The sequence below is a fragment of the Meriones unguiculatus genome, chromosome 3, assembly GCF_030254825.1.
Source record: "Meriones unguiculatus strain TT.TT164.6M chromosome 3, Bangor_MerUng_6.1, whole genome shotgun sequence".
NCBI classification, from domain to species: Eukaryota; Metazoa; Chordata; class Mammalia; order Rodentia; family Muridae; genus Meriones; species Meriones unguiculatus.
In genome coordinates, this window is record NC_083351.1 from 161,031,965 (window position 1) to 161,057,039 (window position 25,075).

General features: G+C 37.8%; 3 protein-coding genes across 6 annotated transcripts in view; 2 read left to right on the top strand and 1 right to left on the bottom strand.

Annotated features, from left to right (window-relative positions):
• LOC110542442 (UDP-glucuronosyltransferase 2B17-like) overlaps positions 1-2,585 on the top strand; it is a 38,470-nt gene extending 35,885 nt beyond the window's left edge. For all 4 annotated transcript variants that reach the window (XM_060380854.1, XM_060380858.1, XM_060380855.1 and 1 more), the window contains one exon: positions 1,926-2,585. In XM_060380854.1, the coding sequence (XP_060236837.1) occupies positions 1,926-2,205 (280 nt within the window). In that variant the 3' untranslated portion in view covers positions 2,206-2,585. The remainder of the gene's footprint in view (positions 1-1,925) is intronic.
• Positions 1-25,075, top strand: part of LOC110542799 (UDP-glucuronosyltransferase 2B31-like) — a 290,306-nt gene that overhangs the window by 238,785 nt on the left and 26,446 nt on the right. The window lies entirely within an intron of this gene.
• LOC110544441 (UDP-glucuronosyltransferase 2B1) lies at positions 4,886-23,838 on the bottom strand. The gene is made up of 6 exons (XM_060380862.1): positions 23,081-23,838; positions 21,856-22,004; positions 16,980-17,111; positions 14,056-14,143; positions 10,621-10,840; positions 4,886-8,796 (listed from the first exon to the last, which is right to left on the bottom strand). The coding sequence occupies exons 1-6, from the start codon at positions 23,802-23,804 to the stop codon at positions 8,517-8,519; spliced, it is 1,593 nt and encodes a 530-aa protein (XP_060236845.1). The 5' UTR covers positions 23,805-23,838; the 3' UTR covers positions 4,886-8,516.

Consider the following 25,075-nt stretch of genomic DNA (forward strand, 5'->3'; position numbering starts at 1 on the left):
CTAATTTTAAAATGCTGCAATATGCATCCTAAGAAATGAGGATGATATAATAAAAAGTAATACACAAATTTCCAATCAGTCCTTGTAAATAATAGGAGGGTATGTTACCACCATTGCAGTTACTTCTTTTGCTACATCAAACTGATATTTAGGGTTGTTGACTCATGTCTCTGTGTAACCCTTCTCTTTTACATATTCATTAATAATCATTTCAGAACTAGAATCAATGTTCTTGTAATGCTTCATTGTGAAATTTTGACCACTTTATTTCTAAAAATCACACTGCTAACCAAAAAGAAGATAATAAAATAATAGCAGGAAATAGAATCTAGGATGGCTTAGTAGGTAAGAGCAAGGCTTACGCTAGCAGAAGACCACAGCTCAGTTCCCAGTGCCCATGTCTGTCGATATACAAAAACTCCAACTCCTCAAATACCTTACACACATACACACACTTAAATATAATAGCAAAAGTTTTTATTCCATTTTACAATTAGAATAATTTATGTAATTCAATAATAATTCTTGTCATTGTAAATGAGAAGAAAGTTAGACTTTCTATTAATTTCACTGAAAAATTAGTAACTTTCATGAGAAATATATAAAAGTAACGAAAAGCAGCCATTATATCTAATTAATAAGAACCAGGAAACTTTTGTAATTACAGTCTTTAATGACTGATATGGCATTTCATAAAATTTTCTTTTCAAATCCAACCTCTTATCAACCATTAGAAATACATGTGTCATTGTGGGAACTTGGGAGAATTTAGTCTTAAACTAGTATATTCTGATGCTAGTATAAAATTTTCATGAAAAGTTAGTTTTTCATTGCTTACTGGGTTGTTTATCATTCTAGAATGGCAACGGAACCTGGGAGATTGGGGCTGATAAATGAGACAAAATAGTGTCATGCAATTTCCTGCTTTATTTAGAGCATCAGGCAATTTGTTCTCTGAGAGTTAAGAGGAGTCACATGAGCAGTGTGGACAAGCCTTCTCCAGTGAAGTATGGTATTCCATAGAGGCATATAAACAAATGGCAAGAGCCAGTTGTTATGAATAACCTGATATAAAATCACTCCTGTCTGCTACATCTAAGAGGCATAATCCATGAATGAGTCCATGTTTTCTGTTTGTTTGTTTTTTGTTTTTTATTTTTTTATGTTGTTTTCTTGGAGTTTTCTCACAAGCACTGAGGAATCTCCTCACATGATCTTGAACCATATTATGACACTGGACAACTGAAGTATCATAGACTCAAATAATACCTCACTTTGTTCTGTAAAGTTTTTTTTTTTTTCCTGGCTCACAATACTTTTATTTTATTTTTACTTACTACATTTATTCACTTTATATACCAGCTCTAGCCCCCTCCCTTATCCACTCCCAATCCTACCCTCCCTTCCTCTTCTCCTTCCATGCCTCTTCCCTAGGCCACTGATAGGAGAGGTCTTCCTTCCCATCCTTCTAACCCTAGCCTATCATGTCTCATCAGGATTGGCTGCATTGTCTTCCTCTGTGGCCTGATAAGGCTGCTCCCCCAGCAGGAGGAGGTGATCAAGAAGCCAGCCACTAAGTTCATGTCAAAGACAAAATCTGTTCCCCTTACTAGGGTACACACTTGAACACTGAGCTGCCATGGGCTACATCTGTGCAGGGGTTCTAGGTTACCTCCATGCGTGGTCCTTCAACTGTCTCATTTTCGGGACATTTTCTCTTTTCCAGCCTTTCTGAGTATGTGCTTCCATATGCTTCTTGTATGCTCAAGAAGCTCAGAGATCCCTGATAACATCTTCCTAGGCATGAATGTAAAACAAATCATTTTCCTGCTATTTTGTATAATCATCTTTACTGCCTACACAAAAACTTGTAAATGTGTATTTTAATTCATTCAGTGAATTGATGCCTATTTTATCTCTTACAGCTATAAAGAGAATGTTATGTGGCTATCAACCATTCACCATGACCAGCCTATGAAGCCACTAGACAGAGCTGTCTTTTGGATTGAGTTTGTCATGCGCCACAAAGGGGCCAAACACCTGAGACCACTCGCCTTTAATCTCACCTGGTACCAGTACCACTCTCTGGATGTGATAGGATTCCTACTCGCCTGTGTGGCAGCCATTGCTACCCTTACTGTAAAGGGCTGCTTGCTTGTTTACCGATTCTTTGCAAGGGAGGAAAAGAAAAAGAAGACTGAATAGAGCTCATTGAGAACACACTACATGAACTGAATTTCAGCATCCTTCTAATTTATGAACCACCTTCCAGACATTCACTGATTACTTTATCAAGGCATATCTTCTTTGTAATTTTTATAGCATGTAAGAAGACATATATATAGCTGTGGCTACTGATATGTGATCAAAGAATGCCATCATTTCTTTTAATTTCTAAACTATGTAATGTAAAACAATCATGCATAGGGTATAAAAAAGGAAAATGAGGAAGTACTTGACAAAGTCTTAAAAATGAAACTATTTACCTACCAGTATTTGAACACTGTTCACTTGATTCATTCTTCAATCTGACTCTGGAGATTTCTAAAATAAAAAAGCACTAAATTTAAGTACTCACATATAAATATGGTTTTCCTGTAAAAGTCTTCATTTTTGTAGTCTTGGGGATAGTGTGGCTTATTTTAGAAATACATTTTAAATGGTAGGGATTTGTACGCTCCATAGAAATTATTAGCAAACATCAAATGATCAAAATTTCATTCTAAAATAGTGTATAAAATTCAGTCATCTACTTCATAGACTATAAATTTTCTGAATTAATATCTATATAGAATGGGTTAACTATTAAAATATGTAAAATTGTGACATACTAAAACAAGGTTTTCTCCAATATTTTCATATGAAATTTAGAGCATTTTAAATCATACACTCCAGTTATCAAATGTTGATAAAGAACAGAGTTCTGCAATCTAGTGGAGAAGCAATATTTCAAGGCCTTTATTCAAGAGTTTGCAAAGAAAACATTTGAGGCTGAAAGATTAAGTAAAAACAGGGTTGGAAAATGAATTACCTACTCTTTTGTTGTTGTATCAAAATATCCTGCAGTACCCACACAGCTATGAATACTTGAATTTTGACAAAGAAGCCAAAGCCATTCAATGGAAAAAAGACAGCATCTTCAACAAATGGTGCTGGCCCAACTGGATGTCTACATGCAGAAAAATGAAAATAGATACATATTTTTTACCCTGCATAAAACTAAAATCCAAGTGAATCAAAGACCTCAACATGAAATCAGATACTCTAAATTGGTTAGAAGAAAAAGTGGGGAAGAGCCTAGAACTCACTGGCATAGGAGACAACTTCCTGAACAGAACACAAACAGCACATGCTCTAAGAGCAACAATCAATAAATGGGACCTCAGGAAACTGAAAAGCTTCTGTAAGCAAAAGATACTGTCATCAGAACAAAATGACAGCCTACACAGTGGGAAAGGACCTTCACCAACTTTATATCTGACAGAGGGCTGATATCCAGAATACATAAAGAACTAAAGAAGTTAAAAAAGCAATAAATCAAGCAATCCAATTTAAAAATGTGGTACAGAGCTAAACAGAGAATTCTCTATAGAGGAATATAGAATGGAAGAGAAACACTTAAAGAGATGCTCAACATTCTTAGCCATCAGACAGATGCAAATCAAAACAACACTGAGATTTCACCTTATACACATCCAAAAGGGTAAAATAAAAAACTCAAATAACAACACAAGCTGGAGAGGTTGTGGAGAAAGGGGAACCCTGGTGGGACTGTAAACTTGAACAATCACTTTGGAAATCAATCTGGCACTTTCTCAGACAGGTAGGAATGCTGCTTCCTCAAGATCCAGCTATACCACTCCTAGGCATGTATCCAAAAGATCCGCAAGCACACAACAAGAAAATTTGTTCAACCATGTTTGTAGCAGCTTTATTCATAATAGCCAGAACCTGAAAACAACCCAGATGTCCCTCAATGGAGGAATGGATACAGAAATTGTGGTACCTTTACTCAATGGAATACTACTCAGCAATTAAAAACAAGGAAATCATGAAATTTGCAGGCAAATGGTGGGATTTAGAAAAGATCATTCTGGGTGAGGTATCCCAGAAGGAGAAAGACACACATGGTATATAATCACTTATATAGAGCTATAAGATATGGTAAACATACTGAAATCTATACACCTAAAGAAGATAAAAAAAAGGAGGACCTGGGGTAAGATGATCAATCCTCACTTAGAAAGACAATGGGATGGTCATTGGAAGTAGGAGAAAACAGGTAACAGGAGAGGTGTCTACCGCAGAGGGCCTCTGAAAGACTCTACCTAGCAGTGTATCAATGCAGATGCCCAGACTTATAACCAAACCTTTGGCAGAATGCAGGGACTCATATGAAAAAATGGGGAGTTAATATGACCTGGAGAGGACAGGAGCTGCACAAGGACCTAATATATCAGGACCCAGGGGTCTTTTATGAGATTGTTTCTCCAACCAAGGACCATGTACGGATATAACCTAGAACCTCTGCTCAGATGTAACCCATGGTAGCTCAGTATCCAAGTGGGTACCCTAGTAAGGGGAACAGGGACTGTTTCTGACATAAACTCAATGGCGGGCTCTTTGACTCCCCCCCAAGGGAGGGCAGCCTTGCTAGGCCACAGAGGAGGACTTTGCAGCCAGTCTGAAGGTACCTGATAAGCCAGGGTCAGATGGAAGGGGAGGAGGACCTCCCCTATCTGTTGTCTTGGAAAGGGGCAAGGAGGAGATGAGGAAGGGAGGGTAAAATTGGGACGAGGAAGAGGGCTACAACTGGGATACAAAGTTAATAAGCTGTAACTAATATTAAAAGAAAATTAAAAAATTAAAAATAATATACTGCAGCTCAAGGCAAAAACATAACAGTTTATTATGAATTCTGATTAGGTCCTTAGAATGCATGGCAGGTGAGAAGGCAAGGCTGTAGGGAGTAGAAGGATTCTCCCTGATCACAAATAAGCAGCAGAGACAATAGTAGAAAGTGGGCCAAGCTGCAGATTTGCAGAGCTTCTTCCAGTGATGCACTTCCTCCAGCAAGATTTAAATTCCTTAGAACTCTATAACCTCAAACGGCACCACCAATTTAGGAAAAGGGGTTCAGCTACACCAGTTTATCAGTGACTTTTTTCATTCAAACCATAGCAGGAAATAACCTTGTTTCTAAAGTCTCATTTCTTAGCATCCCATATGTTGTTAGCATTCTGTTACTCTAAGTCTACCACAGCACCACAGAACACTTGCACTTCTTCAGTGTAAGTTACCTGTGATCATGAAGCTTGATGTATGTTTGAAATGAAGTACATGAGCAAGGGATATTGACTAGCAGCCACACTGGTGGTCATTCATGCAAGGATCTGTTGTGATTTGAGAACTCTTATAAGAGAGCTATGTAATGTTTACGGCAGTTATCTTTCAGCATCAAAATACAAAAGAAATTAACATAAAAATAAGGGTATGGTTGGAAGTATAAATATGCAACCTAATATTTTAGGATAAATTCAAATAATGAAAACAGAATGAAGCAATGAATTTGTCTATTATCAGCTTTCTTTTATTTAAAGAAATTCCAATTGGGAGGTACTTGCCTTGAAAAGACTGTATCCCGCTCTCAGCATTCCTGAACTGCCTATGATAATTTTGTGTAGAGTTGGGGTCAGGATGAGATTTACCCCTTTCCATATTAGCAGGACAATTGGTGTCATCCTTATTCAAAATTTCTTTAGGCACCCATGCTTTAGAGGCTACTTGGGTGTAGCTTTCCTGATATTTCTCAAAGATGCAACTTCACAGCAGATGTCTTGGCCCTCTGGCTCTTATAGTCTTATTCTCTCAGATTTGGGCTTTCAGGGACAAATGTGAGTGTAGATCTTTCAGCTCTCTGGTGTCCACTGTTTTTCCAGTTGGCAGGGAGACCATAAATTCGGGTAGCCTCTACAGTTGTCTCAGTCACTGAGCCTGGAGGCTCCTGTTTGGGATAGCTGCCACCCCAGACACAGACATGGGTGGATGGTAGAGCCGCCCACTCGAAGGCCCTCAGATGCCCCTATAGCTGCCCACTGCCTCTGCAGACCTATGAGGACAGTGCAGCTGCCCACTGCTGCCACAGAACTGGGAGGCCAGCCTCTGCTGTCTCAGTTACAGAGCAGGGAGGCCCACGTGTGGAGCAGTGGGTACTGAGAACCATCTCAGCCACAGAGGGAGGCTCATGATTGGGTGCAGGGGGTTGAATATTTACCACTCTTAGTTCCCAAATATGTCTGTGGGGTGACCTGGATCCAAATGGCATCAGCTCACAGGTTGTTCCCTCTCACCCAGGAAGCATCAATGTCAATGTTCTGGCTTTAGCTGCCCCTCTACTCACCAATTTCAGAATTTCAGATCCTGTGCCCCTCAGATATGGTGCACTACTTAGCAATTAAAAACAAGGAAATCATGAAATTTGCAGGCAAATGGTGAAATCTAGAAAAGATCATCCTGAGTGAGGTATCTCAGAAGCAGAAAGACACATGGTATATACTCACATATAAGTGGGTACTAGACCTATAAGGTAGGATAAACATACTAAAATCTGTACACCTAAAGAAGATAAACAAAAAAGAGGACCCGGGGTAAAATGATCAATCTTCACTTAGAAAGACAAATGGGATGGACATTAGAATTAGGAGAAAACAGGTAACAGAACAGAAGCCTACCAGACAGGGCCTCTAAAAGACTCTACCTATCAGTGTATCAAAGCAGATGCTGAGACTCATAACCAAACCTTCGGCAGAGTGCAGGGAATCATATGAAATAAGGGGAAATCAGTATGACCACGAGAGGACAGGATCTCCACAAGTACCTAATATATCAGGGCACAGGGGTCTTTTCTGAGACTGTTTCTCCAACCAAGGACCATGTATGAATATAACCTAGAACCTCTGCTTGAATGTAGTCCATGGTAGGTAAGTATCCAAATGGGTTCCCTAGTAAAGGGAACAGGGACTATTTCTGACATTAACTCAATGGCTGGCACTTTGACCTCCCTCACCCCACCTCTGAGGGAGGGGGTTCTAAATAAATTGTAATAAATGAATAAATAAAGTTAAATTTTAAAAAATGGAATGTGGAATAAACCATGTACTACAGTTTCTATTGATAGCCCCCCTGAGTGGATCCCTTGTGTGTTGTGTGTTGTTTTCTTTTAATTCTCACTCCCCACTCAGGAACTATTTGACTCTACTGGCAGGCTCCTGCACTGGAGTATTACTGTCAAAGACAATGGTTTTCAGGTAAAGTGGATTACATTGAATTGTTTTGATAGTGTGCAGTCACAAGGCTGAACAGCTTTGAGAAGAAAATCCTGTTTCTTTCTTAATAAAAATAAATAAAAATGAAGAACAAATGTCTTCAACATAGATATATCACACTATGCCCTGAAGCAGTCTTTCCATTTCTCGAAAAACACTATCGAGTAATGTCTGAATTAGCAATATCACAATAGAACAGTCCTGTTCAATTACATTTATAATTTTGTCCTACTCATGAGCATTCATAATCACAACCAGGATTAAAGAACGAGATGCATGGATTCATCCAACAAACAAACAAACAAACAAATAAACCATTCAGTAAGAATCATATTGTTCTATGAAGTGGAGATACAAAATGAGTAAAACAGGTCTCTGTCCAGGATGAACTTAATAAAGGGTGGGTGTAAGCTGTCACTGAAGATGCAAATGAGTGCTACAACTTCTCACAATGCTATGACATGACTGCCATTTGAATCTGTATTCATGATCTTTAGGATTCCTGGACTTTTACTAACTTGAGTAGAGAAATGAAATCTTAAGTGGGTCACGTCATAGAACCTCCCTATTACTGGAATTTAAAGAAGGAGCAGGTAGGAATAATTGTGCTGAATGGAAGAATGCCCCTGTTGGAGGAGGCTAAACTTCATCACAGTTGTTCAGAATTAAACAATGGGAGGTCTGTTTTCCGTAAAATAACCAGAAACAATGGCTTTCCTTAGACAGGCAGAAGAGTGAAGTGTGAGTCTATTTCAAAAGCATGGCATCTAAACACTATTACATAGGAGTGGTTAAAAAAAAAAAAGACAAGAATTCTACCAAATAAAGTCCAGGCATATTGGGTGTTTATAAAGGTAATTGCTACTTAGAGGGGCCTTTTCCAAGGCTTTATGCCCATAAGAATTTTGGAAACCACGGTTAAGCTCAGTGATTGTTGGGGATCATAGCTCCTCAATTACATCAAAACATTCCAAAGCAAACACTTGATTTTGTTTTTATAACCTCAAGTGTATATTTGACATGAAAATTTGCCTGTTTAAACATACAGTGAATCTGAGAAAGCAATCTTGAAAGAAGTCCTGGCACTGTCTTGGTTGAGAGGGAAAGAACCTGACATGGCAACCTTTTCTTGCTGGAAGCCACTGGCAGAGGCTCATCTCTCAGAGCTCTCCACTTCATACTTCAATGCAGCTATTCTTTTTTCTTCTTTTTACCCAGGTTAGCAGTCTTGTGGCAACAAAAGAGGCAAAATTTTGTGATAGTGAATACCACAGCTACCACACAGACCACCAGAAACCCAATCACATCCAGAGAGTGGTACTGGAACCAGCTGAGGTCATGGAGAGCTGGGCGAAGGTGCTTGGCTCCTTTGTTGCGCATGACATACTCAATCCAGAAGACAGCTCTGTCCAGGGGCTTCACTGGCTGATCATGGTGGATTCTTGACAATCTCATGGCATTCTCTTTATAGCTGAAGAAACAATGCATACAATAAAAAATTAAAGATGAGTGAATTTGCAGACTTACCTAACATTTGTTGGTTTGGAAAAAAGCTCTAGAAATGACTCAATATTAACTACATAGATGTCCACACGAGTGCTGTGTTGTGTAAGGTAGCAGAGAATGCAGATTTGTGGCAGAGAGTACAATGAAATATTTTTTTGTGTAGCATAGTTGTTTTGTTTTGTTTTTTTTCTGGACTTGGTGTGTAGCTGACACTGACCTTGTGCTACTTAATGAATTCCTGCATCCACATCCAACTGATTAGCTTACCAGCATACACCAGCACCTAGGTTACATGTCCTGGCTGTATTTGCTTTATTCCCCACAGGACGTTTTTTGTAATTGGACATTTTGCAGTTGAACAATATTTTTAATATTGGTAAGAGAAAGGTAGTATATATATATGTGTGTGTGTGTGTGTGTGTGTGTATGTGTGTAATAAAGGTAGTATATATATAAATATAGATGTATATATATATACATATATATGTATATATGAAGAATATAATGCATGATTTAAGACCAAAAAGTGAAGTAGACAGAGAATTGTCTTAAGCTTTGCTGGGGCCATGTATCTTGGTGGATATCTGCTTTCCAGTTTCAGTTTCTCCTCTTCTCTTCTACCTCTTTTTCCTAATTTCTGTCTATCACTAGATACTTGTTGAACATAAAATGAAAACACTGGTTGAATTATGTTTCTCCCTTGCACAGAACTTCCATAAGAACTCTCACCATGATGAAAGAAAATCCAATTCTGTTTCTAGCCTAGGAGACTTGTGTATGTAAGAACCAGCAGCATTGTCTCCTGTTATTCTGAGTCTGGACAATCTGATTAGATACATTTGTCTTCTGGTAAGACTTGAAGCTGCCAATTCTTTTCCTCTGGGTTTGGTATAAATTTAATGTTGTCTTTCATTTTTTGACTGCTATCTATGCAACACTGTAGCTTTTATCTCATTGTCCTGGCCTTAACATAAGCATCTACTAACATAGGCTCTTTGGTTGACATCATTGGCTTAGAAGTCTTCGATGTTGGTTATGACATTAGACATGATATTTATTTTAGAATGATAAATGATATAAGCTCTTTTAAGAGTTTTTCAAAACCATAACAGCATGTCATATAATTAAATTTAGAACACATTTTACCCAAGCCAGTCACCATAACTTCCTTTGCAGTGTTGGACTATAGTAGAACATGCCTTTTATCTGAGCACTTCAGAGGCAGAAGCAGAAGGATCCCTCTGAATTTGGCACCATCTCAGAGCTACAATGTGAGATCCTGTTTAAAAAAATAATGATAGTGCTGGGTGTTGGTTTGGTCTCATGTATTCTAATGGTAATTACGGGTCCCAAGACCTGGTTGCTGCCCAGAAGAGCACATTCAGTATACTTGTCCTTGCTGTATAAACTTTGCCTAAGAAGTTATTTTTGATTGGTTAATAATAAAATGGCAACAGACCTGGGCAGGCCAAAGGAAGGTAGATGTGGCTAAAATTCCAAGGCTTTGAGGACAGAAGGACCAGGAGAGAGAGAGAGGTATTGGAGGAAGAAGGGAAGAGAGGTCTGAGATAGGTTAGTGTGAAAGAGCACATGGCTGATCAGCATGGATGGAGAAATAGTTACACATACCAATCATGATGGCACATACTTTTAATTCCAGCACTCAGGAGTCTGAAGCAGGCAGATATCTATGAGGGTGAGGTCAGTCTTGTGGTTGTATAGTGAGACATTATCTCAAGACACAAAACAAAATACTTTAAAAAGAATTAAACAAAAGAAAGAGACTCACGAAGGTTCATATAGGACTGTCTTCAAGGCGGTGAGAAGGTCTTTAGCTGACAGTGTGTGAAAGTCCACTCTAACAGCTGCTCCCTTGGCTACCATGTGGTTAATATTATCAGGTTGATCTGCAAACAAGGGAATCCCAACAATAGGAATGCCATGATAGATTGCCTCATAGATGCCATTGGTTCCACCATGAGCTATAAAAGCTTTGGTTTTTGGATGACCTATAAAGAGAAAAAGAATTTTCACATGATTATTGATTATAATATTAAAGAGAGGTAAAATATAATACCTCAGATGTGGACTGTTCTCATAGAAAATATATTATTATTAATGCCACAAATTTGCAATGAAACTGCTTTGGATTATTTTTTAGCAAGGAACTATTAAATGGACTGCAGAGATAAGAGAATGCTATTTAAAAAATATAGCATGTTTCTCAAGACTTGAAAAGTGAAAAAAAAAGATTGTCTTATAATATACTGAAGGAAAGATTGTCAGTGAAAGAAATCAGTGGGAAAAATCCATGTGCTAATGTTATAGTACCAGGCATTACTTTCCTCTGAGGCTCTGAAACATAGAAAAGACCCCAAAACTAACACTTTTTCAAACCAGTGTAATTTCTAATTGCAATTGAAATCCATATCCTTATACACACCTATCAATATAGCTCTCATTCCTCATTGAAGAATCTTCTGTTTTATTTTCAGCAGACAGAGATCATTAGAGAAAGCCAGAGTTTTCAAAATACAGAGGACAACTGACCTTTAGATACAAAGCTCCAAATGATACATCTATAACACATGAAAGACACAGGGAACATTTCAGAAGAGAAGGTAGAAATATAGAAGAGTCATGGGACAAGGAAATCTGCTCTGAGATTGTGTCTTTATATAGTACAGGGAGACTGCAGTCACTGAATCTCAACTTCATAGTGGCCTAAACAAGATCATTGTAATGAATATACCAGTTGACATGCCAATGTAGGGGTGGAAAATTTCACAGTGCCCTCTCCGTAGATGAAGAGGTACAGCTATTTAATGAGTGCTGGTGGAGGAAGAATCTGTTTTTCTCAGGGACAACTCCAAATTTATTATTCGATTTGAGATGGCAAGTCCAAACACACATAAATAAGGGCAATACTAAATGGACTCAGCAGGTTGTATCTGAGTATTCATATATATGTACAGATGCAACAAAATAATCCAGTAGAAAAAAAAAGAGTATTTGGGAAGGGAGAAGATAGATCTGAGAGGAGTAAAGAGGAAAGGTGTAGTTGATGGTTTAATTTGACTAAAATATATTATATGAAATTTGTTGGTATAATGTTCTTATGGAATGTATACAATTTACCCTGTTTGTTCAAATGCTGATTTCTCTACCCCACTATCTGGTTTCAATCGGACATTGCATTGGGTTGTTTATTCTAAGCATCAGCTGTCTCAAGTTTTTGTAAACATGCCACCATTTGTTCTCTGTCTTGTCAATAAAACAACCAGCCAATGCTGAGCAATGGAGAGAATAGGATGGGACATCATGGTGTAGAGGGAAGGAGAAAGAAGGGAGTGGGAGAAGAGAGATCTGAGAGAAGATATTGACAAGAGAGGACTTGGAACCAGGAGAGATGAACCTGACCTAAGCTATGACTAAAAGCAATTGTAATGTGGGTAATCTGAGAGGGCGGAATGTATGTGGGTTTGGAGGTTTAGGATGGAGTAACTATTTCCCAGCATCTTGCTCTAGGTTAATTAAATAAATCTTAGTTTCTGTGTGGTGGTTTCGGTATACAGCTGGTTTAGGAATAACCTCTGTTTAACTAAAAGAAAAATCTATAATAAATATTAGTAATCAGCAACAGAGATTCTCAAAGCCTTCACCACAATGTACACATTAAAAATTCATATGGCAAATAGAATATTTACATAGAAATAGTTATGTCACTGCATCTTGTATATGTACTGTCCAGTCAGTAAGATGGTCACTATTGGAATCTAAGGCAATGGAGCTACAATTCATCATGAAATACATTAGTGCTTTGTGGTAATGATAAAGCATTTGTTTGCACAGAAAAGAAAAAGGTAGTGGTTGAAAAGTGGGAACAAGGTAGAGGAGAGAGAGCAAAAAGAAATAATGATGGAGATCAGACTAGTGAGAGAAGGGAGCTGGGAGAGGGGAGGCCAGTAGAAAAAAAGATAAATGGTGGGTAGGGGTATCTCTGTGACAAGCTGGAGTCGTAAGTCAAAGTAGGCCTCTGGGGGATATTAGGGGGACTCTAGTTGACACTCCTAGTAATAGGAGCTATGGGGACTGAAAAGGACACCCACTAACTAGACAAGATTCCCAGTGGAGGGAGGACAACACCAATCTATCCATGAAAACTTATATCCCATGAAAACTTACACTGCTTAGAAGACATATGCAGGGACAAAAATAGAACCGATAGAGCAAAGATTGATGGAATGTCCAACCAATGCCTGGCCCAACCCTAAGACCCAACTCATTGAAAAATCCAACCCCTAACACTGTCAACGATACTCTGCGGTGCTTGCTGACAGGACCTATCAGAGCTGTCCTCTGAGAGGTCCCACCCAGCAATGGTTAGAGACAGATACTGAGACACACAGCCAAACATTGGGAGTCTAATGCAATAGTGGGGGCAGAGGGGAAAGATAAAAAGATCTAGAGGTGACAAGAGCTCCACAAGAAGGCCAATAGAGCCAACTAACCAGGGCTCAGAGGGGCCTATGTAATCTGAAACACAATCAAATGCCAAGCGTGGACTGAAACTTCCTCCTTGATATATATATGTGGTTAATGGACAGCTCAGGCTTCATGGAAGCCCACTACAAGGGGAGTGGAGGCTGTCTCTGACATGACCTCTGTTACTTGCTTGTTGATCAATTCTCCCTGATGGGACTGCCTTACCAGGCCATAAGGCGAGAAGACAAATTCAGTCCTCATGTGACTTAATGAATTGGAGTGGCTCCCCTTTACTGAGAAAGAGGCGAGGGAAGATGTGGGAGGGAGGGTAGAACTGGGAGAGGAGGGAGGGGCCTAAAACCAGAATGTAAAGTGAATAAATACAAAATTAATCAAAAAAGAGAAAATACACAGTCAGCAGTTAAACAGGAGTGGTTATGGTTCTCAATGGCATTGACATCTTCCTGTAGTAGAATTAAAGAATGAAAATCTAAGGAACAAGAGAGAAAGAGGAAATTTATGCACTCTCTGAAAAATTCTTGCAGCTTTAGTACAGTTGAACCAGAGATACTTAGATTCTAGACATGGAGTAGATAGTTTTTAATGGCAATATGGCAACAGTGACAGGTAGTTATTTTCCATTTTGTGTTTTTGAAAAGGAATATAAAAAATGTTTCATTTTTAGTATCTTCAAGAAATACTGTTTCCTGTTTGTTTTCCTTATTGACCCTTGCCTTACCAAGAAGGTCATTCTGGGGTATCCACTTGTACAGTCGAGTGTTGGATCCTAAGGTGTCTGGTTTCTTACCATCAAATCTCCACAGAACCTGTTACGCACAGAAAACACCATATTCAGCTACAGAAATTCTAAAGGTTTGGTATACTTTGATTTTGGGGAACTGAAATTATTTAGTTGAACTTTATCCAGGTGAATGCTAATGAAACTGAGAGAGGAGATTTGAAATAGTATGATATATTTAGCAAGTTAGTAATAATTTATGATTATGAATATATCGTGTCCTTACTTTACAAGTTCAATATCACTTTATGTCTTTGAGTCATAGATTATCTAAACACCCATGTTCTATTTTTTGTCCTTCTATTTATATTTGCATTTAGTCTATGAACAAATTACAAAATTCTGTATGGCACAAGTGTTGTTATTATTTACAATTTATTCACTTTAATGAGGCTGTAGCCCTCTCCTTCATTTCCTCCTGGTCCACCCTCTCTTCCTCTTCCTCTCCTTTTCCTCTTCCCTAGTCCACTGATAGGGGAAGTCCTCCTCCTGTACTGTTTAACCCTAGCCTATCAGGTCCCATCAAAACTGCCTGGATATTCTCACTCTGTGGCCTGACTAGGTCTCTCCACTAGGGAGAAGTGATCAAAGAGCAGGCAACTGAGTTCATGTCAGAGACTGTCTTTTCTCTTACTGGGGAGCCCACATGGAGACGGAGCTGTATATGGGTTACATATGAAAAGATGGTTTAAGTCCTCTCTATGCATGGTTTTTGGTTGATGCATCAATTTCTGAAGTCTTTCTGGGAACTGCTTTTTTGGATTTGTTGGTCTTGTGTGTCTCCAGGTCTTTTAGAACCCCTTTCTTCCATAAGACACCCTGTGCTCTGTTCAAAGTTTGGCTGTGAGTCTTTGCATTTGCTTTGATTCTCTGCTTGTTGAAGTCTTGTACAACCACTTTGGAAATCAAACTGAAGCTTTCTCCAAAAACTGGGAAAAGCACTACCTCAAGACCCAGCTCTACCACTCCTGGGTATATTTCTGAAAGATGCTCAACCATACAGCAAGAAACTTTTTCTCAACTATGTTCACAGCAGCTTTATTCATAATAGCCAGAATCTGGAAACAACCTAAAGATCCCTCCACTTAAGAATGGAAATTGTGGTATATTTACACAATGGAATGCTACTCAGCTTTCAAAACAAGGAGATCTTGAAATTTTCAGATAAATGAATGAAACTAGAAAATATCATCCTGAGTGAGGTATACCAGAATCAGAGAGACATGCATGGTATATACTAACTTATAAGTGGATATTAGCCATATTATATATGATAAACATATTAAAATGTATACTCCTAAACAAGTTAAATGAAAAGAGGACCTTAGGGAAGAGTCTTAATCCTTATTCAGAAGGGAAAACAGTATAGACCCAGGAAGTGGTAGAAGAGAGGGAATAGGACTGGAGCCTACCACAGAAGTCCTCTAAGAGATTTATACCCATGTTTTTAGGGTATTCATTATAATTAGGGTTTTTTTGATGCACAAAATTATATTGATGTAATTTACCATTTTTAATAAAACATTTCTTTGTTATCAGGAAATGTATTTACTTATTTTCAGATAAAACTTATTAAGAACATTGATAGACTAAGATCAGAAGGAAGGAGAAGAGGACCTCCCCTATCAGTGGACTTGGGAAGGGGCATGCATGAAAAAGGGAGAGGAAGGGTGGGATGGGGAGGGAAGGAGGGAGAGGCTTATGGGGGGATACAAAGTGAATAAAGTGTAATTAATAAAAAATAAAAAATAATTTAAAAAATGGAAAAAAAAACTAAGAGAAAAAAACATTCTAAAGAAAGGTATCAATAGGAAAGTTTTAAGTATGCTTTTTATTGGGCTGAATACATTTTATGTCTAATATCAAACTGAATTCTAAGTTACAGGTGTTCCCCATAAACTGGAATACAAACTATCAATCTTCACTTTCTGTATGCTCTGTGTCTGGTAAAATAAAAAAAATATCTTCATGATCAGGAAAATCTGTATGAAGTTATAGAGTAAATTAGCTCATAAACAGCTAAAAATCGGTGCTTTTAGGAAATGAGTCAATTGAACAGTTTTAGAGTTGGGACCTCTAAGAATCTTCCCACATCATTCTTGCTTGCATTTATAATCTTGTAATCTTAGCTTCAGTTCAGGCTCAGGACCTTTTTCATCTTTTCTCCTGTGTTTTCCTACATTATTCATTGGGTAGAAGATTTTTCCTCTTTCTTTACAAAGATTTTTTTCTTACACGTTTATGTATGTGGCTGTTTTGCCTGCATGTGATTCTGTGCACTGGGAGCCTGTAGCCTGGATGCCTAAAGAGCACATTGGGTTCCCTGGAAATTGAGGTGGAGACAGTTTGGGGCTATTATATAAATGCTATCAATCAAATCTAGTTTCTCTGGCAAAGCAGCGAGTGTCTTAACCACTGAGGCATCTCTCCAGCCCCAGCATAATATTTCTCATTATTTTGTTTGCTCTTTTTCTCCATTTCTTTTTTCCTTTTATTCTTTCTTTTCTTTTTTCTTCTCACTTCTTTTGAAATATGGACACACTGATTAGCACAGGAAAGCTTGGAAATCACCATTAAGTGTAAACGGGCTTTAAATATGAGTGGCTCAACCTACCTCATCTCCAGGTGACAGGTATGCACAACCATGCATGGGTCTGAGCATAATCATTCTGTTCATAGTGTCAATCAGAACTCGACTAATATTTTATTCTCAGCAATTAATACTTTTCTTTTAAAATAGTGTTTGACATTAATAAGAAAGAGTTCGTCATTTTATTTTTCACAAAGGATTTTTTCCTACTAAAATCCTTTCAGAGTTCAGTAGACTTAAAATACAATTGTCCTCCTAGGGAACACTATCTCACCTTCTGTGGGATCTGGGCAAGAGCTGATGCAACTATATTGGCCTTTTCTTCTGTTATGTCTTTAACCATTGACCCCAGAGAAAACACCACAATGCCATGTTCTCCGGAGCTCTGAACAAATTCTTCCATTTCCTACAAAGACAAATGTGTGACATCACAAATGATTAGTGACACAGAAAACATTTAAAGGACTAGGACAGACCTTAGTCTGTCCTTACCAGAATTACTTTAGGAAGACCAGTGTTTCATTGCCTCAATACTCAATGTTTAGTGAGAGTGCATTTGACCAAAATATAGTGCAGTTGACAAAAACTCATAAATTAGAGAAGAAAAAGTAATACTATTAGAGATGTCATTCAAATTAGTGGATCATTTGGAGGTATTTTAAAAACAGCATGAAAAGGAGGCAGAAAGATCTTATGAGCCAGAGAGGGATGACAACATCGCAGTGTCTTCCAGGCACCACGAGCCTGATGTACCTACAAACTCACAGACCATGGCAACATACATAAAACCAACATACAGGTTCAAGCCAGATGAGGTTTCAGCACCAAGAACAGAAAATGATCACGGAGTCCACTTCTAACTAAGAGGCTATATACAAACGATACCTGATAACAAAGGGGAAAACCAGCTCTCTCTAATGGATGTTTGCTGGGTAAATCAGTTGTCTCCAGGGCAGGCCTCATGCCTGCACTGATTCTTTTCTTTTGGGGGCATCTTTCTTTCATTTTGTTTGGCTTGAATAGTTTTGGTCTTATTGGTCTTTTTTTGTTCTTCCATTGCTTTGATTTTCTTTTTTAGTGCTTTATTAGAGAGAGAGAAAGAGAGAGGGTAGGAGGAAGAGAGAGATGACATCAAGTACAGTTGGCTATGAGAATGGTGGTGAATATTATCTGGCAGGAGGTGACCACAGTATATTATATAAAAGAAAGTATTTTCAATGAATAAAAATTCAAGTGCCAGTCTCAGAAAAGACCCTGTGCCCAGATATATTTGGTCCTTGTGGAGCTCCTATCCTTTCCCCATCAGACTAACTCCCCTTCTTTCTTATGATTCCCTGTACTCTGCCAAAGGTTTGGTCATGAGTCTTTGCTTTGAAAACACTGCTAGTTAGAGTCTTTCAGATGCGCTCAGTAGACTCCTGTCATAAGTTCAATGCACATCCCATCTGTCTTTCTAAACGAGGATTGATCATCTTACCCCATGTCCGCTCAATTGATTATCTTTTTTAAGGACCATGTATGGATATAACCTAGAACCTCCACTCAGATGTAGCCTGTGGTAGCTCAGTAACCAATTGGTCTCCCAAAGTGAGGGGAACAGGGACTATTTCTAACAGGAACTCAATGACTGGCTCTTTGGTCTCCCCACCCCCGAAGGGAGGAGCAGTCCTGTTAGGCCAGAGAGGAGGGCTTTGCAGCCAGTCCTGAAAATACCTGATAAAACAGGATCAGATGAATGGGGAGGAGGTCCCCCATCAGTGGACTTGGAAAGGGGCACGGTGGAGATGAGGGAGGGAGGGAGGGACTGGGAGGGAATGAGGGATCGGGACACGGCTGGGATACAGAGTTAATAAAATGTAACTGATAAAAAAAAATAAAAAATAAAAAATAAAAAAAAATAAAAAAATTCAAGTGCATATGGCTATTGCTTTTAATTGTATTTATTTTTAATATTTGTTACAGTTTAACTTTGTATCCCAGCTGGATCCCACTCCTTCATTCCCTCCCAAACCCTCCCTCCCTCCCTCCCTCATCTTCTCCCTACCCCTTTCCAAGTCTACTGATAGGGGAGTACCTCCTCCCCTTTCATCTGACCCGTGCTACTCAGGTATCTTTAGGCCTGGCTGCAAAGTCCTCCTCTGTGGCCTAGCATGGCTGCTCCTTTCTTGGGGTAGGTGTGGGGGGTGGTCAAAGATCCAGCCATTGAGTTCATGTCAGAAATAATCCCTGTTCCCCTTACTAGGGTGCCCACTTGGACACTGAGCTACCATGGGCTATATCTAAGCAGGGGTTCTAGGTTATATCCATACACGGTCCTTGTAAAGGCAATCATGACACTCTTTTGCAAAGTTCATATCCATATTTGCATATGTGTTTGTCTTACCTCTACTCTTCTCTTTGTACTAATCTCTGTGCTTAAAATCTGTGTTATGAATGTCTTTCAATAAATGGTAACTCTGCTTTAAACATAAAACCAATATGCAAACACATCTGGAAATTTTGAAAGAAAACTGAGTATATAAGAAATTTTGCCTGGTGGTGGTGGTAGAAGCCTTTAATCCCAGCACTCAGGAGGCAGATGTAGTTGTATTTCTTGAGGATGAAGCCAACATGGTCTACAGTGGCTGCACAGAGAAACCCTGTTTCAAAGATTCCCTGACCAAAACAAAAGAAAGAAGAAGAAAAAAGAACTTGATTGAACACACACAAAGCAATGACCGAGAAGTTATAAGCCATAGCTACTGCATAGGAAGACTCTGTAAACTAAGCAGATTCAATGATGAATGGTACCAGCTATAAAGAACACATAATAGCAATGCTACTAAAGTGGATCCATGAAGTGGAAGGAGAAGAAATATTTGGAAAGCCTTCCTGCCAAGATATTATTTTTCTATTGTTAGAATTTGATAAGAAAACAACATAAATTGTCCAAACCTCCTAATGAACATAGATAAAATAGAACCTGAATAAAATACCTGTAAATGAAATTTAGTGGCACATTAACAGTATCACACACCATTATATTAAGTTGGTTTCTTAATGATGGTTAAAAACATGACAACCAATAAGCAGCACAGTTTGTCAATAGAATCAGAGATAAAAAAAATAACATGATCATCTCAATAATTCTACAGGATGATTTTTAAAAAATCAGGAAACCTTTCACATAAAAGTTCTGAAAAACTTAAGTACCCGTGGAGGTATTCCAAAATAGTAAAAGTTGCATGTGGCAAATCTATTGCCAATATCATAATAAGTAAGATGAAAATGTATTTATCTAATATCACAGACAAGATTGGTGCACACTAACAGACCCCTTACTCTACATAGTCTTGTCCCTCCCCAGAGGAACTTGGCTAGAAAAAGAAATGAATGTGATACAAATAGTAAAGTTGGAAGTTCCCTATTACTGACGATGATATAATTCTGTTTTTGCAAAGCTCTGAGCATTTCTCCAAAAGATTCTTAGGACAAATAAACCAATGGAAAGCCTTAAGAGATATGAAATAAGCAAGAAATCACTAACATTCCTATATGTCACAATGCAAATGATGAAAATGAAATCAGGAAATAAATTACATTCACAATAGTCTCCAAAATAGTCAACTTTGTGGGAATAAACAAAGATAGAGGATTTTAAAATGAAAATTTCAATGGATCAAAGTAATAGGTAGAAAAAAAGGAATCATCAGAACAGAATGACATCCAACAGACTGGGAAAGGATCTTCACCAACCCTATATTTGACTGAGGGCTAATATCCAGAATGTAGAAAGATCTTAAGAAGTTAAACAGCAAAAAATAAAATAATACAATTAAAAGTTGGGGAACAGAGATAAACAGAATTCTCAATAAAGGAATATGGAATGACACAGAAACACTTAAAGAAATGCTCAATGTCCTTAGTCATCAGGGAGATGGAAATCAAAACGACCTTGAAATTTCACCTTAAACCCATCAGAATGGCTAAGATCCTCCTCCTACTTGCTTCCTTCTCTTCCCCTCCAGATCAGGATATACCACCCTATCCTCTCATTGAACAGCATTGGCTGGTTGTTTAATTGACAATATAGAGAAAAAATGGTGGCATATTTGCACAAACTTGAGACAGGTAATGCTTAGAATAAGCATCACAATGCAATGTCCAGATTGAAATCAGATAGTGGGTAAAGAAATCAGCATTAGAATGAACAAGGATATATTGTATACATCCCCAAAAAAAATTATACCAACAAGTATTCTACTAAACTTACATAGTATCAACCTCACTTCTAATGACTTATCATTATCATTATACCTACAGTTTTCAGACCTCATCACAGAAGTTTTATTTGTAGGTAAAGGTGATCACCACAGAGGCCCACCCTGCAAGGCACATAGAATTAGCAGGCGTGGAATGTTCAACTGTAAATGAGATATCTATATCCCATACAAAGGGATCTGTCTCTATAGAGGTATAAATAGCCTATAGTTATATAAAAAGTGGAAAGGGAGAAGAGAGCAAAGTGTGTGGAACACTCGTAGATGTAGCTTTCTAACACCATCTGCCTGCTTCGTCATCTTCCTGCATAGCTAAACCTGGAGTTATTAGCAATAGGTTTTTAAAAGTCTTCTCTGTATTCATTCTTTTATCTAACCCTGCACACTACCCAGGTCATTGTAACTATACAAGGATTCTTGGATATTTCCTGGGGTCTCAGTTGCATATTTCTTCAACATACCTGCCTTTCTCTGATAACACAATGTAAAATATTTATTATATTATAAACAAAATTTCTTAATTAATGTTCTATTTTTAATAGAACATATTGTCTCTTTAGTGCAGCCATTGATTCTTCTTTGTTTCTTTGGATAATCTACATATGTTTCTGGCATTTCCCATTTGTTCTTGAATACAATATAAGTTCTTTATTTATGAGTTACATCCAAACCCTTAAATCACTGACAATATTCTAAAAATATTTCATGTTTCTTGAAAGTAGTGAGACACAGTGATGTGTTAAAGTAAGGAAATAATATATATGTCAATTGGAAGAGAGTTCTAATCCACATTTTTATCTCTCAGGAAAACAAATATACAGAAATAATGAAAAGAACTGTTTACATGAAGAAAGGCAAAGTATTTTATCAAATGAAACAATATAGGGTTACCTTAGGCAGTGGTTTGGCTGGTTTGCAGTGGAGTCCTCCCACAAAGTCAAAATTAGGTAAGATTGGGTGAGGAAATTCCAAGTCCCAGTAAGTTCGAATGAGCCACATGTCTGCTTTCCCCATCATCTCAACTAACGTTGTGGGTCTCCCTGTATCACAAAAGCATGTAAAAATATGCAATAGTGAAAGGATTTTGTCTAGAATACAGCATGTGATTTCTAGAGATGAGATGAAACAATGCAGACAAGCAATCTAAAATGTTTCAATTGTGATTTTTTTATAATAAATGTATTAACACAAATTATAATTTGTGAAAAATTACATTGCCTTCCAAAGTTACACCAAGAAATGTGAAACATTTTGGCTATTGCAAAGAAGCTTGAAAATATTCAGAAAAATAGCTTTCATAGACTATTTAGTCCTGTTTGTACATTTTAGAAGCTAGTTGCTTGGTCTCTGGATCTTCAAATTCACTGTGATAATCTGTAAGTCAGGAATCAATTCCTCTTTGCCTTTTTCCTGTATTGTGTCCATCACAGGATATAAGTAACAGTAACTTAGTTGTGTATGTCAAAGGTACAGCTGGATATTTCCATAAATAGTTAACATTCAAGTTCTTCTTACTATTAACTTAGTCAATATTCTATTTAGTGTAAAGGCATTTTAAAAACAAACCATTAAAAATGTGTGCATTTTACAGCAAGATTTCAGGCTTTAAGACATAAGTTTTATGAGTTTAAGAAGTCTCAAACTCTAAGAAAACTAAGTTCCCTTGACTATTTCTGTTTCAGGAGATACTACTTAATTGTGAGAGACCTTTCATGATATTTTTAGTAAATGTTTTAATTTGAAGGTGAAGTAACTTTTACAAGGGAACATATTTTCTTCACCACTACATAGACAGTTGTGGTAATGAGTAATAAATTCTTAGTGTAATTATGTACAGTCATTAAAGTGTTCAGTGAAACCCAGAGTTTCTTTACTCAGGCAAACATAGAGAAGATCAAATGATCACCAAGAGAAATCGCCTTTGCCTCAACTTGCAGGTTAGTGATTTCCCGAGTGTTCTGCCTTATTTTGAGGCTATTTGATTTTCCTCTAAACAGAAAATTATCAGCTCATAATTGACAGCCTCATTCTATGACTGTATATTCATCCACACACACTCACATTCAGAGAAGCAGCAAGTCAGGATTTCACAGCAACAGTGAAAGGAACAGTTTACCTAGAGCCTCACTGTAAAACTGACTCCATGACTTCTCATTAAATGTTTGAAACCAAAAGTCAAAATACAGCATATGCAACATATTCTTCACCCTTTCCAGAAATGTCATTCGGTCACTTAATTCTGATAAAACCGCAGGCACATAGGAAGGAGGGAGTGGAAGTCCCCCACTGTACTTTTCACACTTGTATCCAGGACAGAAGCGAAGAGAGTACACTAAAGGTTTCTTAAGCAGTTCGGCTAGCAGCTCACCACAGGGACCTATGGCATCTGCGAGAATGACATCAAACTTAGATTCTCGTAGCTTTTTCATAAGACTCTTGTTCCAAACTACAGCTTTGCAGAAATTTTCAATCACATAAGAATATTCACTAAAGATTTTTTGCATTTTAGAAAAATATGTCCAAAATGAGTAACTTTGAAAATCGTTTGTCCATTCACCTATCCATTTTCCAAACCAATATTCAAGATCTTCTTTACTCACAGATACAGAGTAAATTTCAAAATTAATAGAAGTTTCATTGCTAGGCTCGATAAGGATCGAAGCTGAAGATGTCAGAACAGTCACTTCATGACCTCTCTGGACAAGCTCATCAAGAATCATCTTTATATTGATCCAATGGCTGTATTCTGTGGGCCACACCAGCACTTTTCCACAAGTTCCAGTTCTTAAAAAGCATATCAGCTGTAATAACAGAAAAACTAAAGTCTGTTTCATGGGCATCTTGCTGAGATGGAATGCTTTTGATATCTGACATTCTTTGCAGATTTTAATGGTTTTATGCAAAGTTCAATCAATCAAGAAGTTAACATATAACCTCAAAACACATCAATGAACTCCTGAGCTTGATGGTGTAATGTCATGTGTAAATAAAGGGCATGGAACCTGAACTCAAGGTTAACAAAGTATATTTGTCTTTTTTTGTTTGTTTGTTTTTTATTCTTTTGTACCTGGCACTATTGAGCTAAGATTAAATCACCACTCATGAGCAAGTATCCTGTCTTAAACATCTTGTGATATTGATAATCACAGATGAGAAGCTCCTATTTCTGAAGGGTTCTTACATAACAGTAGAGATCAAACAAGGATGTGGGTGAATCAGCATTTCTTAGACATCAGTGCCTTTAAAAATGTTGATTATGTAACATTATGGTATGTTTTTAGGTCCTACACATTGCCATATATTCTCCTGGAAGAATGAGGGAGTCATATAATACCCAGGAAACTAAAATATCTTACAATACTTCTCTTCTGCTATAAAACACACGATTACTTGGATCCTGGAGATTCTTTGGTGGAACATCTACAAGTGAGTCCTCTTTAGGTTTCTCTAAACAACTTGGATGGCATGGGTGTTATTTTATCTTGGAATCATAGTACATCATGAGTGGAAGTTAGGGCAAGAATTCAAGGCAGGAACCTGGAGGGAGGACCTGAAGTAGAGGCCATAGAGGAACATTAGATACTGGCTTATCCTGATAGCACTCTCAGTGTTTTCTCTCTTACATCCAGGACCACATTCCCAGGGATTCCAACAATCTTGGTAAGATGAACTTTTCTACAATCTTCATCAAGCCAGAACAGGACCACTTGATTGACACATTTTCTCTACTAAGGTTTCCTCTTCTCAGATGACACAAATGTGTATCAAGTTGACTAAAAACTCACAAAGGCAAAATGACACAGAAAATCTTTCCTAAGAATTTCCTCTTTCCTAAGATTTTATCATGACAAGGTGGATCTTTCAGAGATATAGTTGCCTGTGTTTTCTGTGCTTTTGTAAGTAACCCCTCCCCTTTGCTTTTGTAAATAGCCTGATCAATTCCTTGGTTCACCATGCCACACCTGAGTGAAAACACTAGTTTGTTTGTTTGTTTTTGTCAATGAATTTTCTGATCTTAATTAAAAATTGTTCTCATATTTTCAGGAAAAAAAACATTTTATGTAATTTTAGCCCAAACAGGGAAAGATATAGGTGAAACTAAAGATTAACT